This window comes from Selaginella moellendorffii, unplaced genomic scaffold (assembly GCF_000143415.4).
Source record: "Selaginella moellendorffii unplaced genomic scaffold, v1.0 SELMOscaffold_74, whole genome shotgun sequence".
Lineage (NCBI taxonomy): Eukaryota > Viridiplantae > Streptophyta > Lycopodiopsida > Selaginellales > Selaginellaceae > Selaginella > Selaginella moellendorffii.
This window is the reverse complement of record NW_003314335.1, coordinates 889156-906517: the sequence shown is the minus strand read 5'-3', so window position 1 is coordinate 906517 and position 17362 is coordinate 889156. Positions and strand designations below refer to the sequence as shown.

Sequence of the window (17362 nt, the reverse complement as noted above, 5' to 3'; positions counted from 1 at the left end):
GGGCAGAAGGCGCTCAAAGCGCTCGACGAGCGCCTTGTCGCTAGGGCGGTAAGCGCTTCCTTCTTTCCTCGATCGATGAAATATCGCCTTCCAGCGCCAGATTGCGCGAGGGAAATGTTGCATCGCGGGGGATTCTCAGCTGCGTCTTTGCTGAGAGCTCGATCGAACCGGCACAGTGGCGGCAGAGGCAGGAAAGTATTTCCAGATTTTCAAGCTAGGGTAAGCCTGCGGTGGAGCTCATCGATCGCCACAGGGGAATGCGATGCTCCAGTCGCTGGAAATTTCTACCGCAGCCAGGTTGATGCCGATGGAAGGATCTTCAACTTTGCGACCGTGGTTGTCAACAGCGACAAGGGCCAGTCTGCATTGCCGGCCTGGTCGCAAGCTTGCTCGCTCGTCGGGACAAATGCCCCCACTCTCGCCGTGGCATTTGTTTCCAAGCACAATCCATCATCCGCGGCAGCTCTGGAAGAACTGGGACGATCATTTTCGGAGGTTTTAACAGCACAAGGTGGTAGTGCTCCAGCAAAGATCGCTGCTCCATTCATTGGTTGCGTGGCGGATCTATGGAACGTCGCTGCTCCGGCTGCTACAAGCCCAGGAGGCGGTGGTGCCGAGAAGAAGCTCGGTGCTCCTTCGGTTTCCAGTTCTTCCGGGTACAAGGCTGCTGGTGTGGACGTTGCTGGGGATGGCGATGTGAGAGCTCTGGCTGTCAAGCAAGATCATGAGGGTGGTCTCACATTGAGAGCTGCTAGCGCGTTTCCGGACGAGGATACAGTGGAAGATTTCAAAGCTCTGGTTGGGGACTGTGCTCGGTGGACGCGAGAGAATCCCGGCGTGGTTCCGGACAACGAAGATCTAGTTGCTTTTGACAAGGAACTCAAGGCTTCTAGCGCGACGGATGTTCTAGCTGGCAATGCGAAAGTTCCTGAAGAAGTCGGAAAGTCCGAAGAGCAGGCACTTCAGTGTAAGAAGATGGAGAAGGATCCGGAAAGTAAGAATGGAGAACTAGCATTGGAGAAGGAAGAAGAGAAAAGCGGTGGGGCGTCTCTCAACACGAAATCATCCGGTCCAGGAAACACAAGTGCCGTGCCAGACGTTGAGAGGATTGTAGTTTCGGAAGCTGTCGCCGAGGGTGGTCCAGGTGGAGTGCCTCGAGGAGCTTCCAGCGGTGCCACAAGCCAGGCCTCTCCAATGAGTGACGAGTCCGTGGCCACCATAGACGATGGTTATCGGATGATTTTGTGTGTGGCATATCTGCCCGGGACAAAAGCCACAGCTTTCCATACAACTACAACGGGTCTTCCCAATCTGCCAGATATGGAAGCTGCGATCGTTCGAAACAATCCTCACATGATTTTACTAGGCGCTCCAGGTAACTGTAATGTTTTCTTTTCCCTGGCTAACTTTTTCCATGTACGTATTCAGGATATCCTTACCCAGAGTTTGTACAGCGTTTGTCCGTGATGTTTCCCGAAAGTTGCAGGTGAGAGTGTTTCCGTGCAGCGAACAACGATGGCTAATGTTATTGTCCAGGTTGCAGAGCAGGCGCATTTTTGGCTCCTCTGTATACTAGCCCAAAGGTCCCAAGGCCAAAGATCATAAACAGCTTAAGACCACTGTTTGCTGGAACGGGGCATCTCACTGCTGGTGTTGTTGGCTTGTCACTTTCGTCTGATGGTACGCTCCTATACGTGTATAATTTTCGTTTACTGATTTCTTGATGCAGATGATCAGAGAAAGCTACCGATAGATGCTTTTACGGAATTTCTTCGTATGACATTAGGAATGGCACGAATTTCCGGTCATAACTTTTTTGAGTATGGTTTGTATGAATTTTACTGCCAGCTACATGGTACTAACCGATTCTTTTCCTTGCTTACAGTAACGCTATTAGCAACTCTCTCTTTTTCCCAAAGAACGCAGCTGCGGAGCGGCACACCAGCCCGCGATCAGCTCCTGTGGATCCTGGCTCGCTTCTTAAGCGGTTACATACTTACTTGCTTAGGCACAGTAAAGTCCAGACTCAGGCTGGTGGTGCTAGAGCGTCGGGGAGCTCAGAACAGGATAACGCTCTGAAGGTTACCAACGGTAGCAATTGTTGCACCACAACGTCAGTGGAGGTTAAGAGCTCGTACGAAGTTCCTGCGACTGCGACTCCGGCTCCGGCTCCATATGAATCTCATTGCTCCGATAGCTCGGTGAAGATGCCTCTCGCACTGCTGGACACGGTATTGTTTCCAGGATGGTCGATGCCGTTACACATGCACGAACCTCGATACAGGCATCTGGTCTCTTTCTTTTCTTTTTTCTCTATTCCGACACGCAGGTGCTAACAAATTTTAGTCTTCCTCCAGGTTCGACACTGCGTTGAAGAAGGAAAACCATTCGGACTTACCAGCTACTGGCACTGGCAAACTGCGCAAGAGCTAGTGGGAACCATGGCTGTGAGTATTTCATATCTCCGGATTTCATCTTAACTGATGCCACTTTGTTACGTGTGCCAGAACCTCAAGGTGTATCTTTTCGAGAAGGATTGCCGATCTTATGTCGTTGCTCACGGAGTCCAGAGGTTTCGTCTTCCTTTCGACAAGTAAGCGTTTACGATCACACCCTTTTGAAACACTGAATGGACTTTGTGCACAGGATGTGGGTGCAACCAGGCTCTTTTGGTCTCAACATCGGACAGGTACGCTTATACCTTTCGCTCGTTATAAACTTTAGTTTTCACAGGTGGAGTTCTTCGACGATATTGAATGCGAGCACACGGAGGAGCTCCTGGACCTGGCAAAGCAAGTCGTGGATCGCTGTCGCCAGTTGCTACCCGAGGTTTGCTTCAATCGCTACGCTTCGTTTTGATCGTGCTTTTGTTTATCCCAGGCTGATACTGTCCCTGGATTACTCGGATCCATATCAGACCCAATCAAGGCATCGTTTGCAGTCGGCCAGCTTCTCCCAGTTCCAGTACGATCGTTGTTTTCGTTTCGTTTTGTTTCAATCTTAGCAGCAGTGATTAGATCCTGGATGGATTTCTTGCAGGTTCGAGTTAAGAGGAGATGGCTTGGAATGGCGGACACCAAGTTTCGACTCTTGGAGCAAATGACTTTCTTGAACAGCTAGAAAAAGTAGAAGCTTTAAGTGACAAGAGCCTCCAAATTGAGCGAACTTGACCTAACCCTAGAAGCATATTCTTCGCTCGAAATAAGCATATTCTGTTCTTCACAATGTATTTAAAGGGTTCTCGGACAAAGGAATTATAGGGCAATGGCGTGCTTCGGCTTCTCGCTTGTTCGATCGATGCTACGACGGCTGGAAAAGCGGTGCCGGCGCCTGGGATTGATCGAAAAGACGTTCACCCTGCGCGATTCCGCCACGGTGATGCGCTGCTGGGTGCCCGATCGCGCGAGCCCGGGCTACGATCCCTCCAAGCCGCCGCTCATGCTCGTCCACGGCTTCGCGGCCAACGGGATCGCCGGGTGGGAGCATCAGCTGTCCGAGTTGTCCCGAAATTTCGCGCTCTACGTGCCCGATCTCGTCTTCTTTGGCGGATCGACCACCAGCGACGAGCGCGCGCGGTCCGAGTTCTTCCAGGCGCGCTGTATGCTCGAAATCCTCGAGGCGGAGGGCGTCGACGGGGCGGCGGTGGCGGGGACGAGCTACGGCGGATTTGTGGCGTTCCGGATGGCGGAGCTGGATCCGGTGCGCGTCAAGAAGGTAGTGATCGCGAGCTCGGGCGTTTGCATGGATCCCCACAGCAACGATGCGACCCTGGACGCGTTCCAGGCCAGGCACATCCACGAGGTCCTCATGCCCACCTCCGTCGCGGTCCAGAAGAAAAGCATCCAGCTTTGCCTCTACAGGCGCCTGTGGCTCCCAGATTGCTTGGTCCGGGATCTCATGGAGGTAAAGGCTCTCGCGTTGAATCCTTATTGACTCTTGCTGACCGTGCGTTGACTGTGCTTGGATCCAGGTGTATGGCGGCAACAGGAAGGAGAGGATTGAGCTCCTCGACGGCCTGGTTATCGGCACCGAGGCCGCGCAGCCGCTGCCAAAGCTTTCACAGGCAAGGACACTCTCTTGGAAAGGATTTCTCTGACACTTACAGAACTTTCTTGGAACAGGAGGTCTTGATTCTCGTGGGATCGCACGACCGGATCTTCGATCTGGAGCTCGCCAAACGGCTAAAAGCGTGAGTGATTGATTGATTGCCAATCGAGCCTTACAGTTCTTGGATCTCACTTGAGCTTCTTTCCAGACACTTGGGCGAGAATGCGACGCTGGTTGTGATTGAAAAGACAGGACACGTCCCACAAGTGGAAAGGCCCAAGGAATTCAACAAGCACATACAAGCTTTTCTCACTCCAATCCAATCATGAAATCATAGATAGTGTCTTCTCCTAAAGGCCGTCAATTGCTAATTTTGTTTAGCGAATGGAAATGATATAGATTTGCCAAAGAAAAGAAATTGTCCATTGTTCATAGAAACTTTGCCCTAAGAAATTATTTTGATGATTAGGGCTTATGGTATTGCTGCGCTCTCCTAGCGCAGTGCGATGTTTGAGGGATGGGTCTTTTCTCTGGTGGCAGGATATCTGGGCAATTACATCAAAGATATCCATCGCGAGCAGTTCCGCATCGGCCTGTGGAGCGGTGAGAGCGATTCTTCTTCCCGATCCTGTCGCTCTAAAGCTTTGGTTGTTTTCCTCTTGCCAGGCGTGGCGCTGCTGGAGAATGCCGAGCTGCGCCTCGAGGCTTTCGATTACTTGCAGCTCCCCTTCGCGATCAAGCAAGGTAGCGTTTGATTCTTAGTCGTGGAGGATCACTCTGGAAATTTTGTGCAGGCTTTGTTGGGAAATTAAGGCTCCAAGTTTCTTGGAAAACACTCCTTTGGGAGCCTATTCTTATTGCTTTGGAAGATGTACATATATGTGCTTGTCCTCGTGATGAATCAGAGGTATGTGTGGTAGAAACTACGTCGTTTTTGGAAGTCTAAAGGGTGGTTTTGCTTCCAGTGGAATGCCACTGCCGCGGAGAGCAGAGAATTGGCTGCCAAAAAGGCGAAACTGGCAGCGGCAGAGATTACAAAGCTCTCCAAACAAGTACCAGGTACTTTTTTTCTAAGCGATGCGCTGAAAAGAAAACATGCCAATGTTTCTTCTCGGTGTGCTTTGTCTTTCAGATGAGAAAGTTCGCCAGTCCTTGCTATCTCATCTCCTTGCAAAGGTGCGGCTATTTCTATTTTCTTTTGTGTTTGTTACTCTGCTTTCGTTCACAGGTTATTGACAACATTCAAGTTACAATACGAAACATTCATATCAGATACGTGGACAAGAAAGATGATCCAGAGGTACTGTCCGTGCACATTTCCAAGTGTTGATGTTTCTGTACTGCAGGGTAGCTTTTACTTTGGTGTCAAACTTGCTGGACTCAGTGTTGGTACCACGGATGCCCGCGGTGCCGGGTAAGCTAATCTCCAAATAGTTGTTTTTTCTCATGACTATCTTTTGGGCCATGGTAGAAATTCGGCTGCGAAAACAAAAAGTGGTTTTGTTCATAAGTCCGTGGAGATCAATAAGTTGTCCGTCTACTGGAACTCCTCCTCGTCCGCTCCCACTGTTTCCAGGAACTCAACGAGTACGCTTGGCAATTACCTGAATAGATGCTTCGCTAAAAAGGACGAGAATCTGAGCTACATTTTATATCCCATGGATGCGTCAATAAAGCTTACGGTAAGCTTGTGCCAGTTTTTCCTGACTAAAAGAAGCGAGCTTTTGTTGTTTCTTCAAGGTAAACCGGTCTGCTACATCAGATGGTGGCGCTCCACTCTATGCGTTGGCCATGAGCATGGATAAACTGGTATGATGCAAGCTTTTCCTGGTCGATACAATATAATGTTTGATGGCAGGATCTTAATCTGAGTGATAGGCAATTATACGAGATGTTTTTACTGATAGACTCGTTCGAAATCTCTCGTATACGAGAAAGGTGAACAAAACAGCTGCGTTTTTTTTATTGCTAATCCCGTTTAGCAGATACGGTCGTTTCCGTCCTCATGTAGGCTTGTCGACCGAAGAGCGAAGCTCCTGCCACTGGCAACACCTTTGGTGGAAATATGCTATCAATGCTGTGCTCTCTGACGTGCGGAAACGGCTGCGGCGAAGCTCTTGGAGATACTTGGCATGGCGTCTGTAAGCAACTTATCTTTTGCAATCTCGGTAATGCTCATGTTGTCTGTGATTGCAGAGATTGTCGCCGGCGCTATGTCACCTTATATAAAGAAAAGCTTCTGTGCTTTCAAGAAGGCCAGGCTCCAGAAGACGATATAATTTATGATCTGGAAGAGCTGGAGAAGGAGCTTGACTTAGAGATGATCTCCTCTTTCAGAGATCTTGCAGAGAGAAAATACGAACTTGAAGTAAGGGATCTCAAATCAGTTTAAGGTGGCTCTAACGAAAAGATACTGGCAGGAAATGCCGGACGAAGACAATGAGGGACATAATCGGGTTTCTGAATCGGTTAGTCACCCCCGTGGCTGGCTAAATGTTTTCTCCTTTGGTATGCTGGGGAAGTCCGCGACTATGGATTCTGCGGCGGAATTTACAGGTCCTTTATCCGATGAGATTATGAAGGTGTGAGACTGGATTTTCATGATGTCTTGCTTAATGTTGCGATGTAACAGGACATTTACAAGGCCACCAATTTTCATCCGGCGCTACTTTTAGAGAACGACTCGTCCAAAGGCTATTGTCTACTGTCAATGAATCTACACCTGAGGCAAGCTGTTGGTCGGCTGGAAAACTCGTGAGTCTTTGCTTCTCATTGCTTTGTAGAATGACGTTTAATACTTATTCTTTTTAGCTGCACGAAACTTGGCATTGTGGAGGTTGTCACTTCGGGAATCTTCACTACTTTCCGAAAACTGCAGGATGTAGCTACTGGCGCTGTTGCATGCAAGGCTTTTGAAGTAAAAGACGTGTGCACCGAAGGCACCCTTTACCCTCATGTGGCAATATCAAAGGTATGTATTTCACAGTTTTGCGCACATCGTCCCAAGCGTTGCATGCTTTAGTACCTATACAGGGCAGTTATTCAAACTATGCAGCGAGCACACGTGGAAGTTATGCGGAAGCTGTATCTTCTCTGTATATTGCCAACGGCAATGGAGCTAGCCAACGCGACGCAGCGATTCGTATCGACGTTGAGCTTTCTGAAGATCTTGGTGTCAAGGTTTCGGTAAGCTGTAAATGCCTTGTGATTTCTTTTAATTGGAAGAATGAAATTGCAGGTTTGCATGAGGCCATTCGAGGTCATTTACAGCCGTAGCGTTTCTGAAGGCTTACTTAATTTCCTCAAACTTCCGACTTCTTGTGAAGCAGAGGAGGTGCGTTTTGTGTTTTGTGCTTTTTATTTGCTTTGCGACTTAAGTTGTGTGTTCAGTTCTACACAGACGACTCGAGGGAAATTCAGTCAGCATTATTGTATGTGTTTCAGCTTCTTTTCTTTTGTGCATTCTAAGCTTTTTCTGCATTACCAGGACGAGGCTTTCTCTAAATGTTGATGCCAGAGACGTGGTTTTCATTATACCCAACGATAGTGTTTCTTCAAACTCGGTTTTGGTAAAACAATTATTTGTCCTTATATTAGTTCTCACAGTTGTCTACAGGCTATTCCCTTGGAGTCTATGCATTTCTCGATGGCAAATATGATTGGCTTCCCTTCAAAAGAACATGGTCAAGCTGTTCTAGCGGCGTCTCAAAATCATTTGAAAGATTTTTCAGGATCTGTGATTAATCACTTTGAAGTGAAGTTGGCTGGGATACAGGTACAAGAATTGAAATCTTTAATTTGCTACTTGAATATTTTTACAGGCTCGTTTTGCTAAAGGAACTAATAGCGGTGAAGAGAGTCGTTTTTGTTGGGTGACCGTGATGGATAAGTTCAACGCAGATTTTGATATTAAGAAGATCAAGGATTCATGGGATACTAGATGGAAGGTCAGTGTTTGCAATGCGGATGCAGAATACTTAACACTAGTGTTCTGTAGGTTGACGGAAGTTTGTCAGCAACTACGGTTCTGGTTTCAGCTGTAGTTTACTCCGGCTTGGGAGCCATTATAGACGCTGCCGCAAAGCCTTTCTTGCAGTCTCAATCGCGGAGAGAAGGAAGGGAGTCAACCACGCAACCAATATCTGGCGAGCTTTTTATAAAAAATGTCAGCGTACAGCTTGTTTTAAGCGACGAAGGATCAATTGCTTCCGTGAAAGCTATATCTTTGCACATTGAACCATTGAAACTAAGGTACGTGCCACATTTGTTGTATTTTTATAGCTCACCTTTACCTGTGCAGGTTTTCCAGCGATGCACTGCAAGATAAGTTCGCGTTGTTGGCTGGAAAACTGTACATGGAAAATATGGATTCACAGAGCCTGGATAGATGCCTGTTTTCGACTCTCAACGACAGTAATGGACTGTCTATTACAATTACAAGGAATTGGAATGAAGGTGGACCAGTGAGATCGGCATTAATTTTACAAGACGCTGAGTGCCATATCCATCGAAACGTGATTGCCGCTTTGACTGGGTTTGTGCTCGAGATTTCTGAACTTCGGCCGACTGCAACCGGTGAAAGTTCTCTTCATCAAGCACCGTTTTCTCTGGCCTTACAACTTGACAACGTTTCGTTCTTGATGCACGACGTCTATGGCGTTCTTGCTACGTTGGTACTATCAAAGTCAGAGTTTTTTATGCTATCTTCCGCTCCAGAAGACTGGGAGCTTGAAGGCAAAGCCTCCGACCTTCAGATTTCCGCACCAGAGTTTGCTACACACGGCATGAACGGTATTCCTTTCCGTCGCCTCAACTCTCAACAGCCATCATCTATTCATCTGAGCGTGGTTAAAAAGAGTCTTCCTTTTCCAACTCTCGAGATTCAGGCAGACCTCGAAGGCATTGAATGCATTCTGCACAGCGACTACTTGGTGCTCCTTATCGGATTCTTTCGATCTTCCGAGTGGAAATCTACTTACGTCTCAGCACCGGCAGTCGAGCCTACACAACTATCTGTTCCTTATCAGGTGAAAGTAAAGAACTCTGTGCTGATATTACCGATTGGAGGAGGACACCACTTCGACATTGGTATACCCGAGTTCTGCTTTTCATTTGTTCCGCTCAAGTTGACGGGGAATTTCCGGAAGTCACATCCGGAGTGGTATAGCGTGGAGGATGCAAGCGACAGCCCATTCAAGCTGTTTTATATCAGGGGAAGACAACTTACACTATCGAACTACGGTTTGGAACCGTGGAGCGGCGATAAATGGTTTATGCCATTGATCGATATGTTAACGGGTGACATTCTGATTGAAGCTCCAGACACTAGCGACAGGAGAAACAAGTTGACGAATATACATATCAAGTTTCCAGTTATTCAACTTTCTTGCATAGGTATGTAAGCTTGACTAAAATGCTGGAATTTCTTACGAAAAGTTTTTCTTTGCCTTTCCAGGACACGCGCTTCACAGACAAATTGAGTGGGTTGATTTTCTGTCGATGGAGCTAGCTTCTGTGGGATGGAAGTCCCTGCATGCCACGGATATTTGGGAAGGCATCATTTCGGGAAAGCCGTTCATAGTAACGCAGACGGCTAAAAGCAAGCCTTCTTTCAACTTACAGTGGCATAACGATCAACTTACGAGTTCCTTGAAACTGTCGAGAAAAGGAGAGCCCGGTCTACTTGATACTGTGGCAGTTCTGGAAGCAAGAAGCACTACCGCCGCATATAGTGTTGAAGCAGGAGTTTTTCAGCACTTCGGGCTGAAACTGGACAACGTCGTCATCTTCGATCCTAGTTACAAGCTGAAAGATGGCAACGTAAGGAGAAAACTGGTGGTGAGTGTGAAATCAGAGACTTCGAACATTGCGATCGAGGCGCTGCCATTAAATCCGTCGAAAATCCAAGTGGACATTCTGGTCCCTCGACTGGAAGTGTGGCTACGCTTTTCGTCGTGGAACAAGATAATCTCCTGGATGTTCGTATGTATTCCGCTCGACACAACACCAAGTATTCCAGCAGATACTGTGGCCGTGTTACTTGAGATGGGAACGACGGTTGGCAGCGTACTTCACTTGAAAACTACAGTTCCTTCACTTATGTTTTTTCTGCCGGACTGCAGCTCAGAAAATCAGAGATTGACAGAAGAAGACGAGCTGGGCAAGGCTGTGCTGTTCACCTCCTCCTTTTTTATCGACGAGTTCGAGGTTCTCGATTCCAGATGCACCTTTTCAGCTCGCTTTACACAAGTGAAAGCAGAGACAAAGACGAGACAGCTCTCGGGTTATCCTTGCCTGGCAACTGCTAATATTCATATCGGAGGAGCATTTTTTTTGGAATTCCCTGTTCCTTCTCTCGCACTTACTGCTTGTGTCGACTCCATCGACTGCTGGTGCTCGTATCCTATTCTTCAGTTTCTCAACGCTTTTGAACTCGAGTCTAGTATTGAGGAAGAAGAGGAGAGTCTGCTGCTCGAGTATAAAGTCGGCTTGAAAGCGGAGATTCTAATGCTCTCGTTGCTGCTAACGGACGGTCGGGTATGTCCATTTTCACTTTTTTTTCTTCATTCTTCAGCTACTCTTTGTTGCAGTGGAACTATAACTGTCCTCTTATGGAAGTGATTTTTGAGAAAACATTTTTGGAGCTATCTTTTAGTCGGGGAAGTGTCGACATTCTGGCGTCGACTGTCACAGAAATAAGCTACCACAACATTGAGAAGGTGACCATTGTATTTACGTTTTTTTACTCGGTTATAATACTTTACGCAGGTTGTGTGGGAACCTTTCCTTGAGCCATGGAGGTTTACGGGTAGCTTTCATTTCGCTGAGTCTGCCGCAAAAGTGGAGATAGAATCGGCGAATAATCTCAATATCAACGTGACAGAAGCTTTGTCGCAGGTTTGTGTTTAGAAATTCGGTTAGTATCTTATGTTCGTCAAGCTTTTATCTTTAGGCAAGCACTCGGGCTTTAGAAATGATTACCTCCAACCGGATACTGGACTTACAACGTCACGTAGTGGAGAGCTTACAACAGAACGTTTTCTCCCAGTATGCGCCATACTGGTTCCAGAACGATACAGGCATGACGGTCTCATACTCTCTCATCTGGCCTGGTTGGAATGGAGATAAGAGCCTAGAGAACGATTCAACTTGGCAATGGCGAACGGTTCTTGCTGGGTCATCGGTACCTTTGTTTGTGAGTGAAGACGAAGGTTCTATACGTTACAAGAAAAAGGCTCGCTGGATCTCCAGCCGGGTTTCGGAACAAAAGAAAATTGGACTCATGTCACATCGAAGAATACGAGTCCGTCTTGAAGGGACGTCCGGAGCTTCTCTTCCTATGTCCATCGACTTAGTTGGCCGCCGAGCTTTCGAAGTTTCATTCTCGGGCAAAGAAACCGACAGAAGCGATGAGGGGAAGCAGTTCAGCACGCATGCCGTGCTTGAAGTTTCTCTTCAACATCATAGCAAGCTTATAAGATTGCATTCGACTGTAAGTTTTTCCTCCTTGTTTTTCTTTGACAATCTGACTTGTTTTTCTTCTTTATTTTGTTTTCTTCTTAAGGTTACTGTCGCGAATTCTACGTCTGTTCCTATGGAAGTTCGTCTGGAAATACCTTTCGGCATTGCTCCGAAGGTAAGGCCGTTATGTTCGTTCTTTGAAACTTGATTGTTTCTTTTTGTTTCCAGATAATGAACCCGATTCTTCCCAGTGAAGTCATCCCGCTCCCTGTTCACCTGGCAGAAACCGGCCGCATTAGCTGGCGTCCCTACAAGAAGGATTATCTTTGGAGCGAAGCACAACCTTTGTCAAAGTTGCTATCGACGAACTATCGCGGGGCGTCACAGCGACCATTCGTCTGCTATCCAGCTCGGCCCAGCCAAGGTCCATTCCGCTGTTGCGTCAGTGTGGAGGAGAAGGAAGTGTCGGCTGCAATATATGCTTCAAAGTCTTCGTCAGACAAGCTTCCAGTAACCTCAGAGCAGTCAGCAGGATGGAAGATGTGGAACGTTTTGCTTCAGGCTCCACTTGTTATTATGAATTGTCTTCCATGCGCCATGGACGTGATCGTCGAAAGTGGTGCTGGAGTGAATGCTCATACGTCCATCCCAAAGGTATGCTTGGCTTCTACAAGCTAAAATGATATAAGGTTTGCTGGTAAAAACTCCAGGGCGATTCTGGCTTCTTTTACGAGGTGGACGTCGTGCATGACCTGAACATAAAAGCTACTATCTCTAGCTTCTTACCGAGAACTGTCAAGTTCGGACGCGCTGCATCTAGAGATAGAGTGGAAAGAACAGAAAGGCCTATCAACGATGAAATGACCATCTTTGATCCCGAAAATCCTTCAGGTGAATTTTATGTTTGTATCCTTTTCTTGGTCTAACTTATTGTATTGGTCAGGTCTTCCTGTTTATGCACGGGTTGATAAGGTGACGGATCTCAGAAGCGGGGCACGCAGACTCTCTTTGATCGTTCCTTACTGGATTTACAACTGCAGCGGGTTGAACTTATCTTTTCTGGACGGGGAAGTGGACGTACATGTCGCCAAAGAGCAGAGCCTTCCTGATACATACAGCGCCGGAGGCACAGCAGCTGCGACGGAAGCTCAGGGTATACAGTCGCTTATCGCGACTTCCACCGGCCGAAATCAATCTGGCCGAATGCTCTCGCACTTGCCTTCGTGCAAAATTTTTACTCCAGCGGCAGAAACATCACCAGCAGCCGCTGACAGTCATTGCAACGATTCCGTTCTGCCGCTTGCACGCATATATTCTCCCACTACTCGCGAAGTTGGTGAAAGCAAAATGCGGTTACGTGCTGCTCAACTTTTGGAGTCTACCACACCATTTTGGTCGCAACCATTTCTACTCGATCCACCGGGTGGGAATGCTCCTATAGTCATTCCCAAACCGACTGGTAAAGGGGCATACGTTCTTTCGATCACCTCTATCCCTGCAATGGGAAGCTGTTCAGGGAAAACTAAAACCGTAACTTTCAGGCCAAGGTAAACCAGGCATAAGCTCATTATCACGTCAACTCTAATTTTTTTTTTTTTCAGATTTGTTCTGGCAAACGCATCTCGACAAGATATCTGTTTTAAGCAGCAAGGCACTGATATTTTTTATCCCCTAGCTGTTGGACAAAACATTAACGTCCACTGGACTGATACAACCAGGTCATAACATTTTTGCATTGTAGATGGAAACTTATCATTTTTTTCTTGTGCAGAACTCTGCTGTTGTCTTTGCGGTACAACGAGCACGGCTGGGATTGGTCTGGCGGATTTGCACTTGATCGGCTTGGAGACACCCAAGTTAAAGTTTACAACCATTTGACTGGTGTGAAAGAGATGCTTCGGGTGGTGGTCAGCGACGCAAATGCCGCGGGTGACAGCATTGGTTCGGGAAATGACAGGCTCGGGACGTTCTATATCATCGTGACAAATGATGAAACAGGCTTCATGCCTTATCGAATCGACAACTTTTCGAAGGAGGTTTGTATGCTGGCTTGTGTCGTGTTTAGCTGTGTTTATGTTCTCTGTTTTTATATCAGAAGCTGAGATTCTACCAGAAGAAGTGCGAGAAAACTGAGAACGTGTTGCAGCCTTATAGTTCGTGTGACTATGCTTGGGATGAGCCTTGCCTGCCTCCACAGCTTGTCATTGAGGTAAAGCTTTCTAGTCTTCACTACTATCTCTCAGCATTGTTTTTCTGTCTTTGATTCCCGTTGTAGGTTCCAGGCGAAGGAACTCTTGGAACATATCCACTGGACGTTGTCAAGTCTTATCCGTCCATCCAGTTCCATGCTTCTGGACAGGTTTGTAAGACAATTTAATATCACTGTTTGCGATCAAATGGTTCGTGTGGGATTTTACAGAAACCAGAGGGCCGTTTTGTTGTTTCTGTGCATGCAGAGGCTTCAAGAAGAGTAAGCAATTTTGTAATATCCATCTATTCATTTGACTTGCATTTATCAGGTCCTTAGCGTTGTCGACTTACTTCTCCATACCACAAAGGACTTACGAATGCTAAATCCTCGCATAGAAGAGACTTTCAGAGATTCCAGAAAGGGTTCTTCACAAGATTTTTCTTTGAAACTGGCATCTATCGCAATCTCGCTTGTGGACACCACTCCCCAGGTACTGCTCTATGTGTGTCGCTACTGATATGACTCGAAAATTATTGGCAGGAACTTGCTTTGGCATCAGCTAGAGGCTTTGAGTTGCAGTTTTTCCAAACTCAGTTGGAGCAGAAGATGAAAATGGAAATCGCATTGCTGCAAGTCGACAACCAACTCCGCCATGCCATTTATCCCGTCCTACTTTCTACGGCGAAGTCTTCGGGCATCTTGATGAGAGACATAATAAGCAGTGAATGGAACTCGTCTCGACAGTTAGCACAGGAGAAGAGCGAGAACCCCGCACTCTCTGCTATTGTCTCAAAATGGAGGCATCCAATCGGCTCGGTTCATTGCTACCAATGCATCTACTTGAGGTACTGAGTTGTGCGAGCATTGTGATATTTCTTACAATGTGTTATCTTACAGCATTGCTCCATTGCGTCTACAGTTGGAAGAACGCAACTTAACCTGCCTGTTGGGACTTTTCAAAGGTCTTTTTGTTGGAGGGTCTGCTACGGGAACCGAGAAATCTATGTCTTTCAAGTTACAGCGCTCCGAATGGGGTAGTTCTTCAAACGTTCTGAGCAGCTTGAGATTCGTCGAGACGATGGAGCCTATTGAGTCTTACAAAACATGGCCCGATAATGCCGCAGTAGAGCCTGCCAAAGGTCCGACACAGAAGCTCATCATCTCTGTCAAGCAGAGGAGGAAGGTCTACGTTGAGGCTTTTCATATCGACCCGCTGGAGCTTACTGTGAGGTAAAAACACTGAGATTCTTTGCAAGTTGAACATTGTTTTTGAAAGTTCCCTTTTCTTATGTGCAGCTTTTCAAGCATTCCCTGGCTTCCGAAGGAGAGCCGTGGTGTAGCTGCACAGTCCCTGTTATGGGTGACAGGATCGTTGGTACAGGTATTCTCTTTTGTTTTCGTGCCGTAAAGCAAGCTTTTTAACTCTTAAAATCCCACAGAGACGTCTGATTGCTTTGGCCGATGTGGAAGGAGCACCTATTCGTCTTCGTCATTTAACGTTGGCACATCCCATGGCCAATTGGAACTCAATCCTAGGAATCATACAGCGTCACTATACTCGCCAGCTGCTTCACGAACTCTACAAGGTTTGCGTTCTCTTTTTTTTACGTTGCTAGGTTCTGTTTCATATGTTGCATTCTTCCAGGTTCTTGGCTCGGCGGATGTTTTCGGGAATCCAATGAGCTTTTTGAGAAGCCTTGGATCTGGTGTGTGGGATTTCGTTCACGCTCCTGCCACAAGCATCAGACAGGTAAAAGTTCGCCACTTTGCTCATACTAGTTTCTGTCCATTAAGCATAGCTCGATCACTGCAGAATCCGGGACAAATTGTACAGGGTGTTACAGTAGGAACGAGGAGTTTGTTTAGAAATACAGTTTTTGCATTTAGCAATGCAGCCACGCAAATGAGCAAGGCAGCTCGCAAGGTTCGTGGTTTTGTCGTTGCTTAACTGTTTCTTACGTTATCGATCATTTGCTACAGGGAATGGCGGCTCTGGCGCTTGATCAAGACTACATGAACGAAGGCGAGAACCAGTGGTCTCGAGACAGCAGCATTGTCAACGAGTTTTTGGAGGGATTGACAGGTCTACTCCAATCCTCCGTGAGGGGGGCAGAGAGGCATGGAATTCCTGGCGTCTTTTCAGGTTGGATATCCCAAGTCGGTTCTAAACACCTCTTAACACTGCATCTTTTTTCGTAGGAATGGCTGTCGGTGTGATAAGAGCCGTGGCCAGACCGGCGGCGAGTATGCTCGAAGTGGCTGGAAAAACAGCTCAAAGCATCCGAAACAGCAGCCAGCCTTCCCAGCCGAGAATCATGCGCCTCAGGCTTCCTCGACACCTCGAGCCAGGCTCGCCACTTCTCCCATATTCGTGGAACGAGGCACTTGGCACGGCGGTTTTGCGAGAAGCCGACGATGGCCGATTCAGAGAAGAGGTAACTTCGTGTAGAGAAAAGCTTGAAACTTAGTGCTTTTGTTCTTCTCTGCAGACATACATAACATGCCAGCCTCTCTTCGAGCGCGGTGTGTTCGTTCTCCTCACGGAGAACTTGCTCGTCCAAGTCAAGAGCACCAGCGGGGAGGAGCTGGAGTCGAGCGGCTGCGAGTGGAGCCTGCTGTCGGAGAACAACGTGGAGGACATTTTGTACATATATCGGGAGGAAAACAATCTGGACGTGCTGTTTTGCTCGCCAAACGCGCTGCTGGCGAGCAAGGTAAGCCAGCAGTACAGGGGTGGCGGCAGTAGCAGCAGTAGCAGCAGCAGCAACAGATTTGCGCCGCCATCACCGTTCAGAAACGTGACGCTGCATCTCAACTCTTGCGAGTCGACGGAGGAATTCCACTCGACGCTGGTACACTTGCTGAGACGCAAACAGACGACGCGGCTCATAGCCTCTATGCGAAGAGAATAAGGCTTCCGACATGAAGTTTGTTGCCTGTAATCTTCTCTGAAAGAAAATTTATAATTTTTGTCTTGGCAAACAATTGGCCAGCAAATGCTGTGCTGCCAGGTGTTGAAATCTAACATTTTCCAGCTTTGCTAAAGTTCTTGTTAAAATAACTATCTCATATAGTTCAACAAAAAAGATTTCAAATAACATTAAATAGGTCAAAACAAATAGTATATTTAGTTATATTTAAAAATTAAATATATAAATTTATTATTTATATTTAATAGTTTAAGAAAAGTGACTAAAACTTTTATATTTAATATTTCATAAATTACTTATAATTCACTAACGAATAAAGTGAACTAAGTTAAACCTAGAGACTAAGTTTTACATGACTTTGTAATATTTTATTTATTATTATAAATTTTAAACATTCATGATTTCACTATATATTTTTATTTTACTGTTTTCTTATTATTAAATGTTTTGAATTCAAGTTCTTTATTGATATTTCTAGAATAAAAAATAGAGAAGAACAAAATGATTATTATAAAAATTTCTAAAATTTTATTTTAATAAAACTAATAAAATATAGATATAAATCAGAACAAGCTACAAAATTGATCTGAAAGTTTCATTCTCCTAATCAGCTCGTCTTAAAGGATTATGAGTTATAAGTACCAGAATACATCGCCAATCGGAGTACTCCCACATGTAATTATATAATTAAATATGAACACAAATTTGTATTCATGTTTGAGTTATAAATCAC

At 46.4% G+C, this 17362-nt stretch overlaps 3 protein-coding genes across 4 annotated transcripts; all 3 read left to right on the top strand.

Moving 5' to 3' along the window:
• Positions 1–8: 8 nt before the first annotated feature.
• Positions 9–3225, top strand: LOC112341049. Of its 2 annotated transcripts, XM_024660454.1 has the most exons (12): positions 9–48; positions 95–1375; positions 1429–1479; positions 1537–1680; positions 1730–1820; positions 1886–2291; positions 2358–2447; positions 2508–2593; positions 2647–2689; positions 2734–2829; positions 2881–2964; positions 3040–3225. In XM_024660454.1, exons 2-12 carry the CDS (start codon positions 115–117, stop codon positions 3118–3120), a joined length of 2433 nt encoding a protein of 810 aa, XP_024516222.1. In that variant the 5' UTR covers positions 9–48; positions 95–114; the 3' UTR covers positions 3121–3225. The 2 variants fall into 2 exon arrangements, with proteins under 2 accessions (XP_024516222.1, XP_024516221.1); XM_024660453.1 differs by having other exon boundaries at positions 42–1375.
• Positions 3226–3264: 39 nt separating this feature from the next.
• LOC112341023 (2-hydroxymuconate semialdehyde hydrolase-like) lies at positions 3265–4376 on the top strand. The gene is made up of 4 exons (XM_024660375.1): positions 3265–3903; positions 3971–4063; positions 4122–4189; positions 4256–4376. Exons 1-4 carry the CDS (start codon positions 3265–3267, stop codon positions 4374–4376), a joined length of 921 nt encoding a protein of 306 aa, XP_024516143.1.
• A 147-nt stretch (positions 4377–4523) lies between these two features.
• On the top strand, positions 4524–16719 carry LOC9659001. The gene is made up of 46 exons (XM_024660387.1): positions 4524–4650; positions 4714–4791; positions 4842–4954; positions 5013–5106; positions 5180–5223; positions 5276–5347; positions 5394–5461; positions 5519–5729; positions 5788–5856; positions 5906–5985; positions 6033–6188; positions 6244–6415; positions 6468–6629; positions 6680–6801; positions 6859–7018; positions 7081–7233; positions 7286–7381; positions 7438–7478; positions 7535–7616; positions 7664–7822; positions 7869–7994; positions 8045–8298; positions 8348–9441; positions 9503–10584; positions 10638–10766; positions 10816–10944; positions 11000–11539; positions 11612–11683; positions 11737–12162; positions 12219–12399; positions 12452–13055; positions 13110–13226; positions 13280–13544; positions 13604–13717; positions 13784–13867; positions 13928–13978; positions 14028–14189; positions 14240–14544; positions 14597–14929; positions 14996–15080; positions 15139–15285; positions 15345–15449; positions 15513–15623; positions 15680–15842; positions 15899–16134; positions 16189–16719. The coding sequence occupies exons 1-46, from the start codon at positions 4554–4556 to the stop codon at positions 16609–16611; spliced, it is 9567 nt and encodes a 3188-aa protein (XP_024516155.1). The 5' UTR covers positions 4524–4553; the 3' UTR covers positions 16612–16719.
• Positions 16720–17362: the final 643 nt, after the last annotated feature.

Coding starts and splice junctions, on each gene's coding strand:
- LOC112341023 (XM_024660375.1), top strand. CDS start 3,265: ATGGCGTGCTTCGGCTTCTCGCTTGTTCGATCGATGCTACGACGGCTG. Junction 3,904..3,970: donor TGGTCCGGGATCTCATGGAG/GTAAAGGCTCTC, acceptor GCTTGGATCCAG/GTGTATGGCGGCAACAGGAA. Junction 4,064..4,121: donor CGCTGCCAAAGCTTTCACAG/GCAAGGACACTC, acceptor TTCTTGGAACAG/GAGGTCTTGATTCTCGTGGG.
- LOC9659001 (XM_024660387.1), top strand. CDS start 4,554: ATGTTTGAGGGATGGGTCTTTTCTCTGGTGGCAGGATATCTGGGCAAT. Junction 6,189..6,243: donor AGATACTTGGCATGGCGTCT/GTAAGCAACTTA, acceptor CTGTGATTGCAG/AGATTGTCGCCGGCGCTATG. Junction 15,843..15,898: donor AATTCCTGGCGTCTTTTCAG/GTTGGATATCCC, acceptor CTTTTTTCGTAG/GAATGGCTGTCGGTGTGATA.
- LOC112341049 (XM_024660453.1), top strand. CDS start 76: ATGAAATATCGCCTTCCAGCGCCAGATTGCGCGAGGGAAATGTTGCAT. Junction 1,376..1,428: donor GATTTTACTAGGCGCTCCAG/GTAACTGTAATG, acceptor GTACGTATTCAG/GATATCCTTACCCAGAGTTT. Junction 2,292..2,357: donor AACCTCGATACAGGCATCTG/GTCTCTTTCTTT, acceptor GTCTTCCTCCAG/GTTCGACACTGCGTTGAAGA.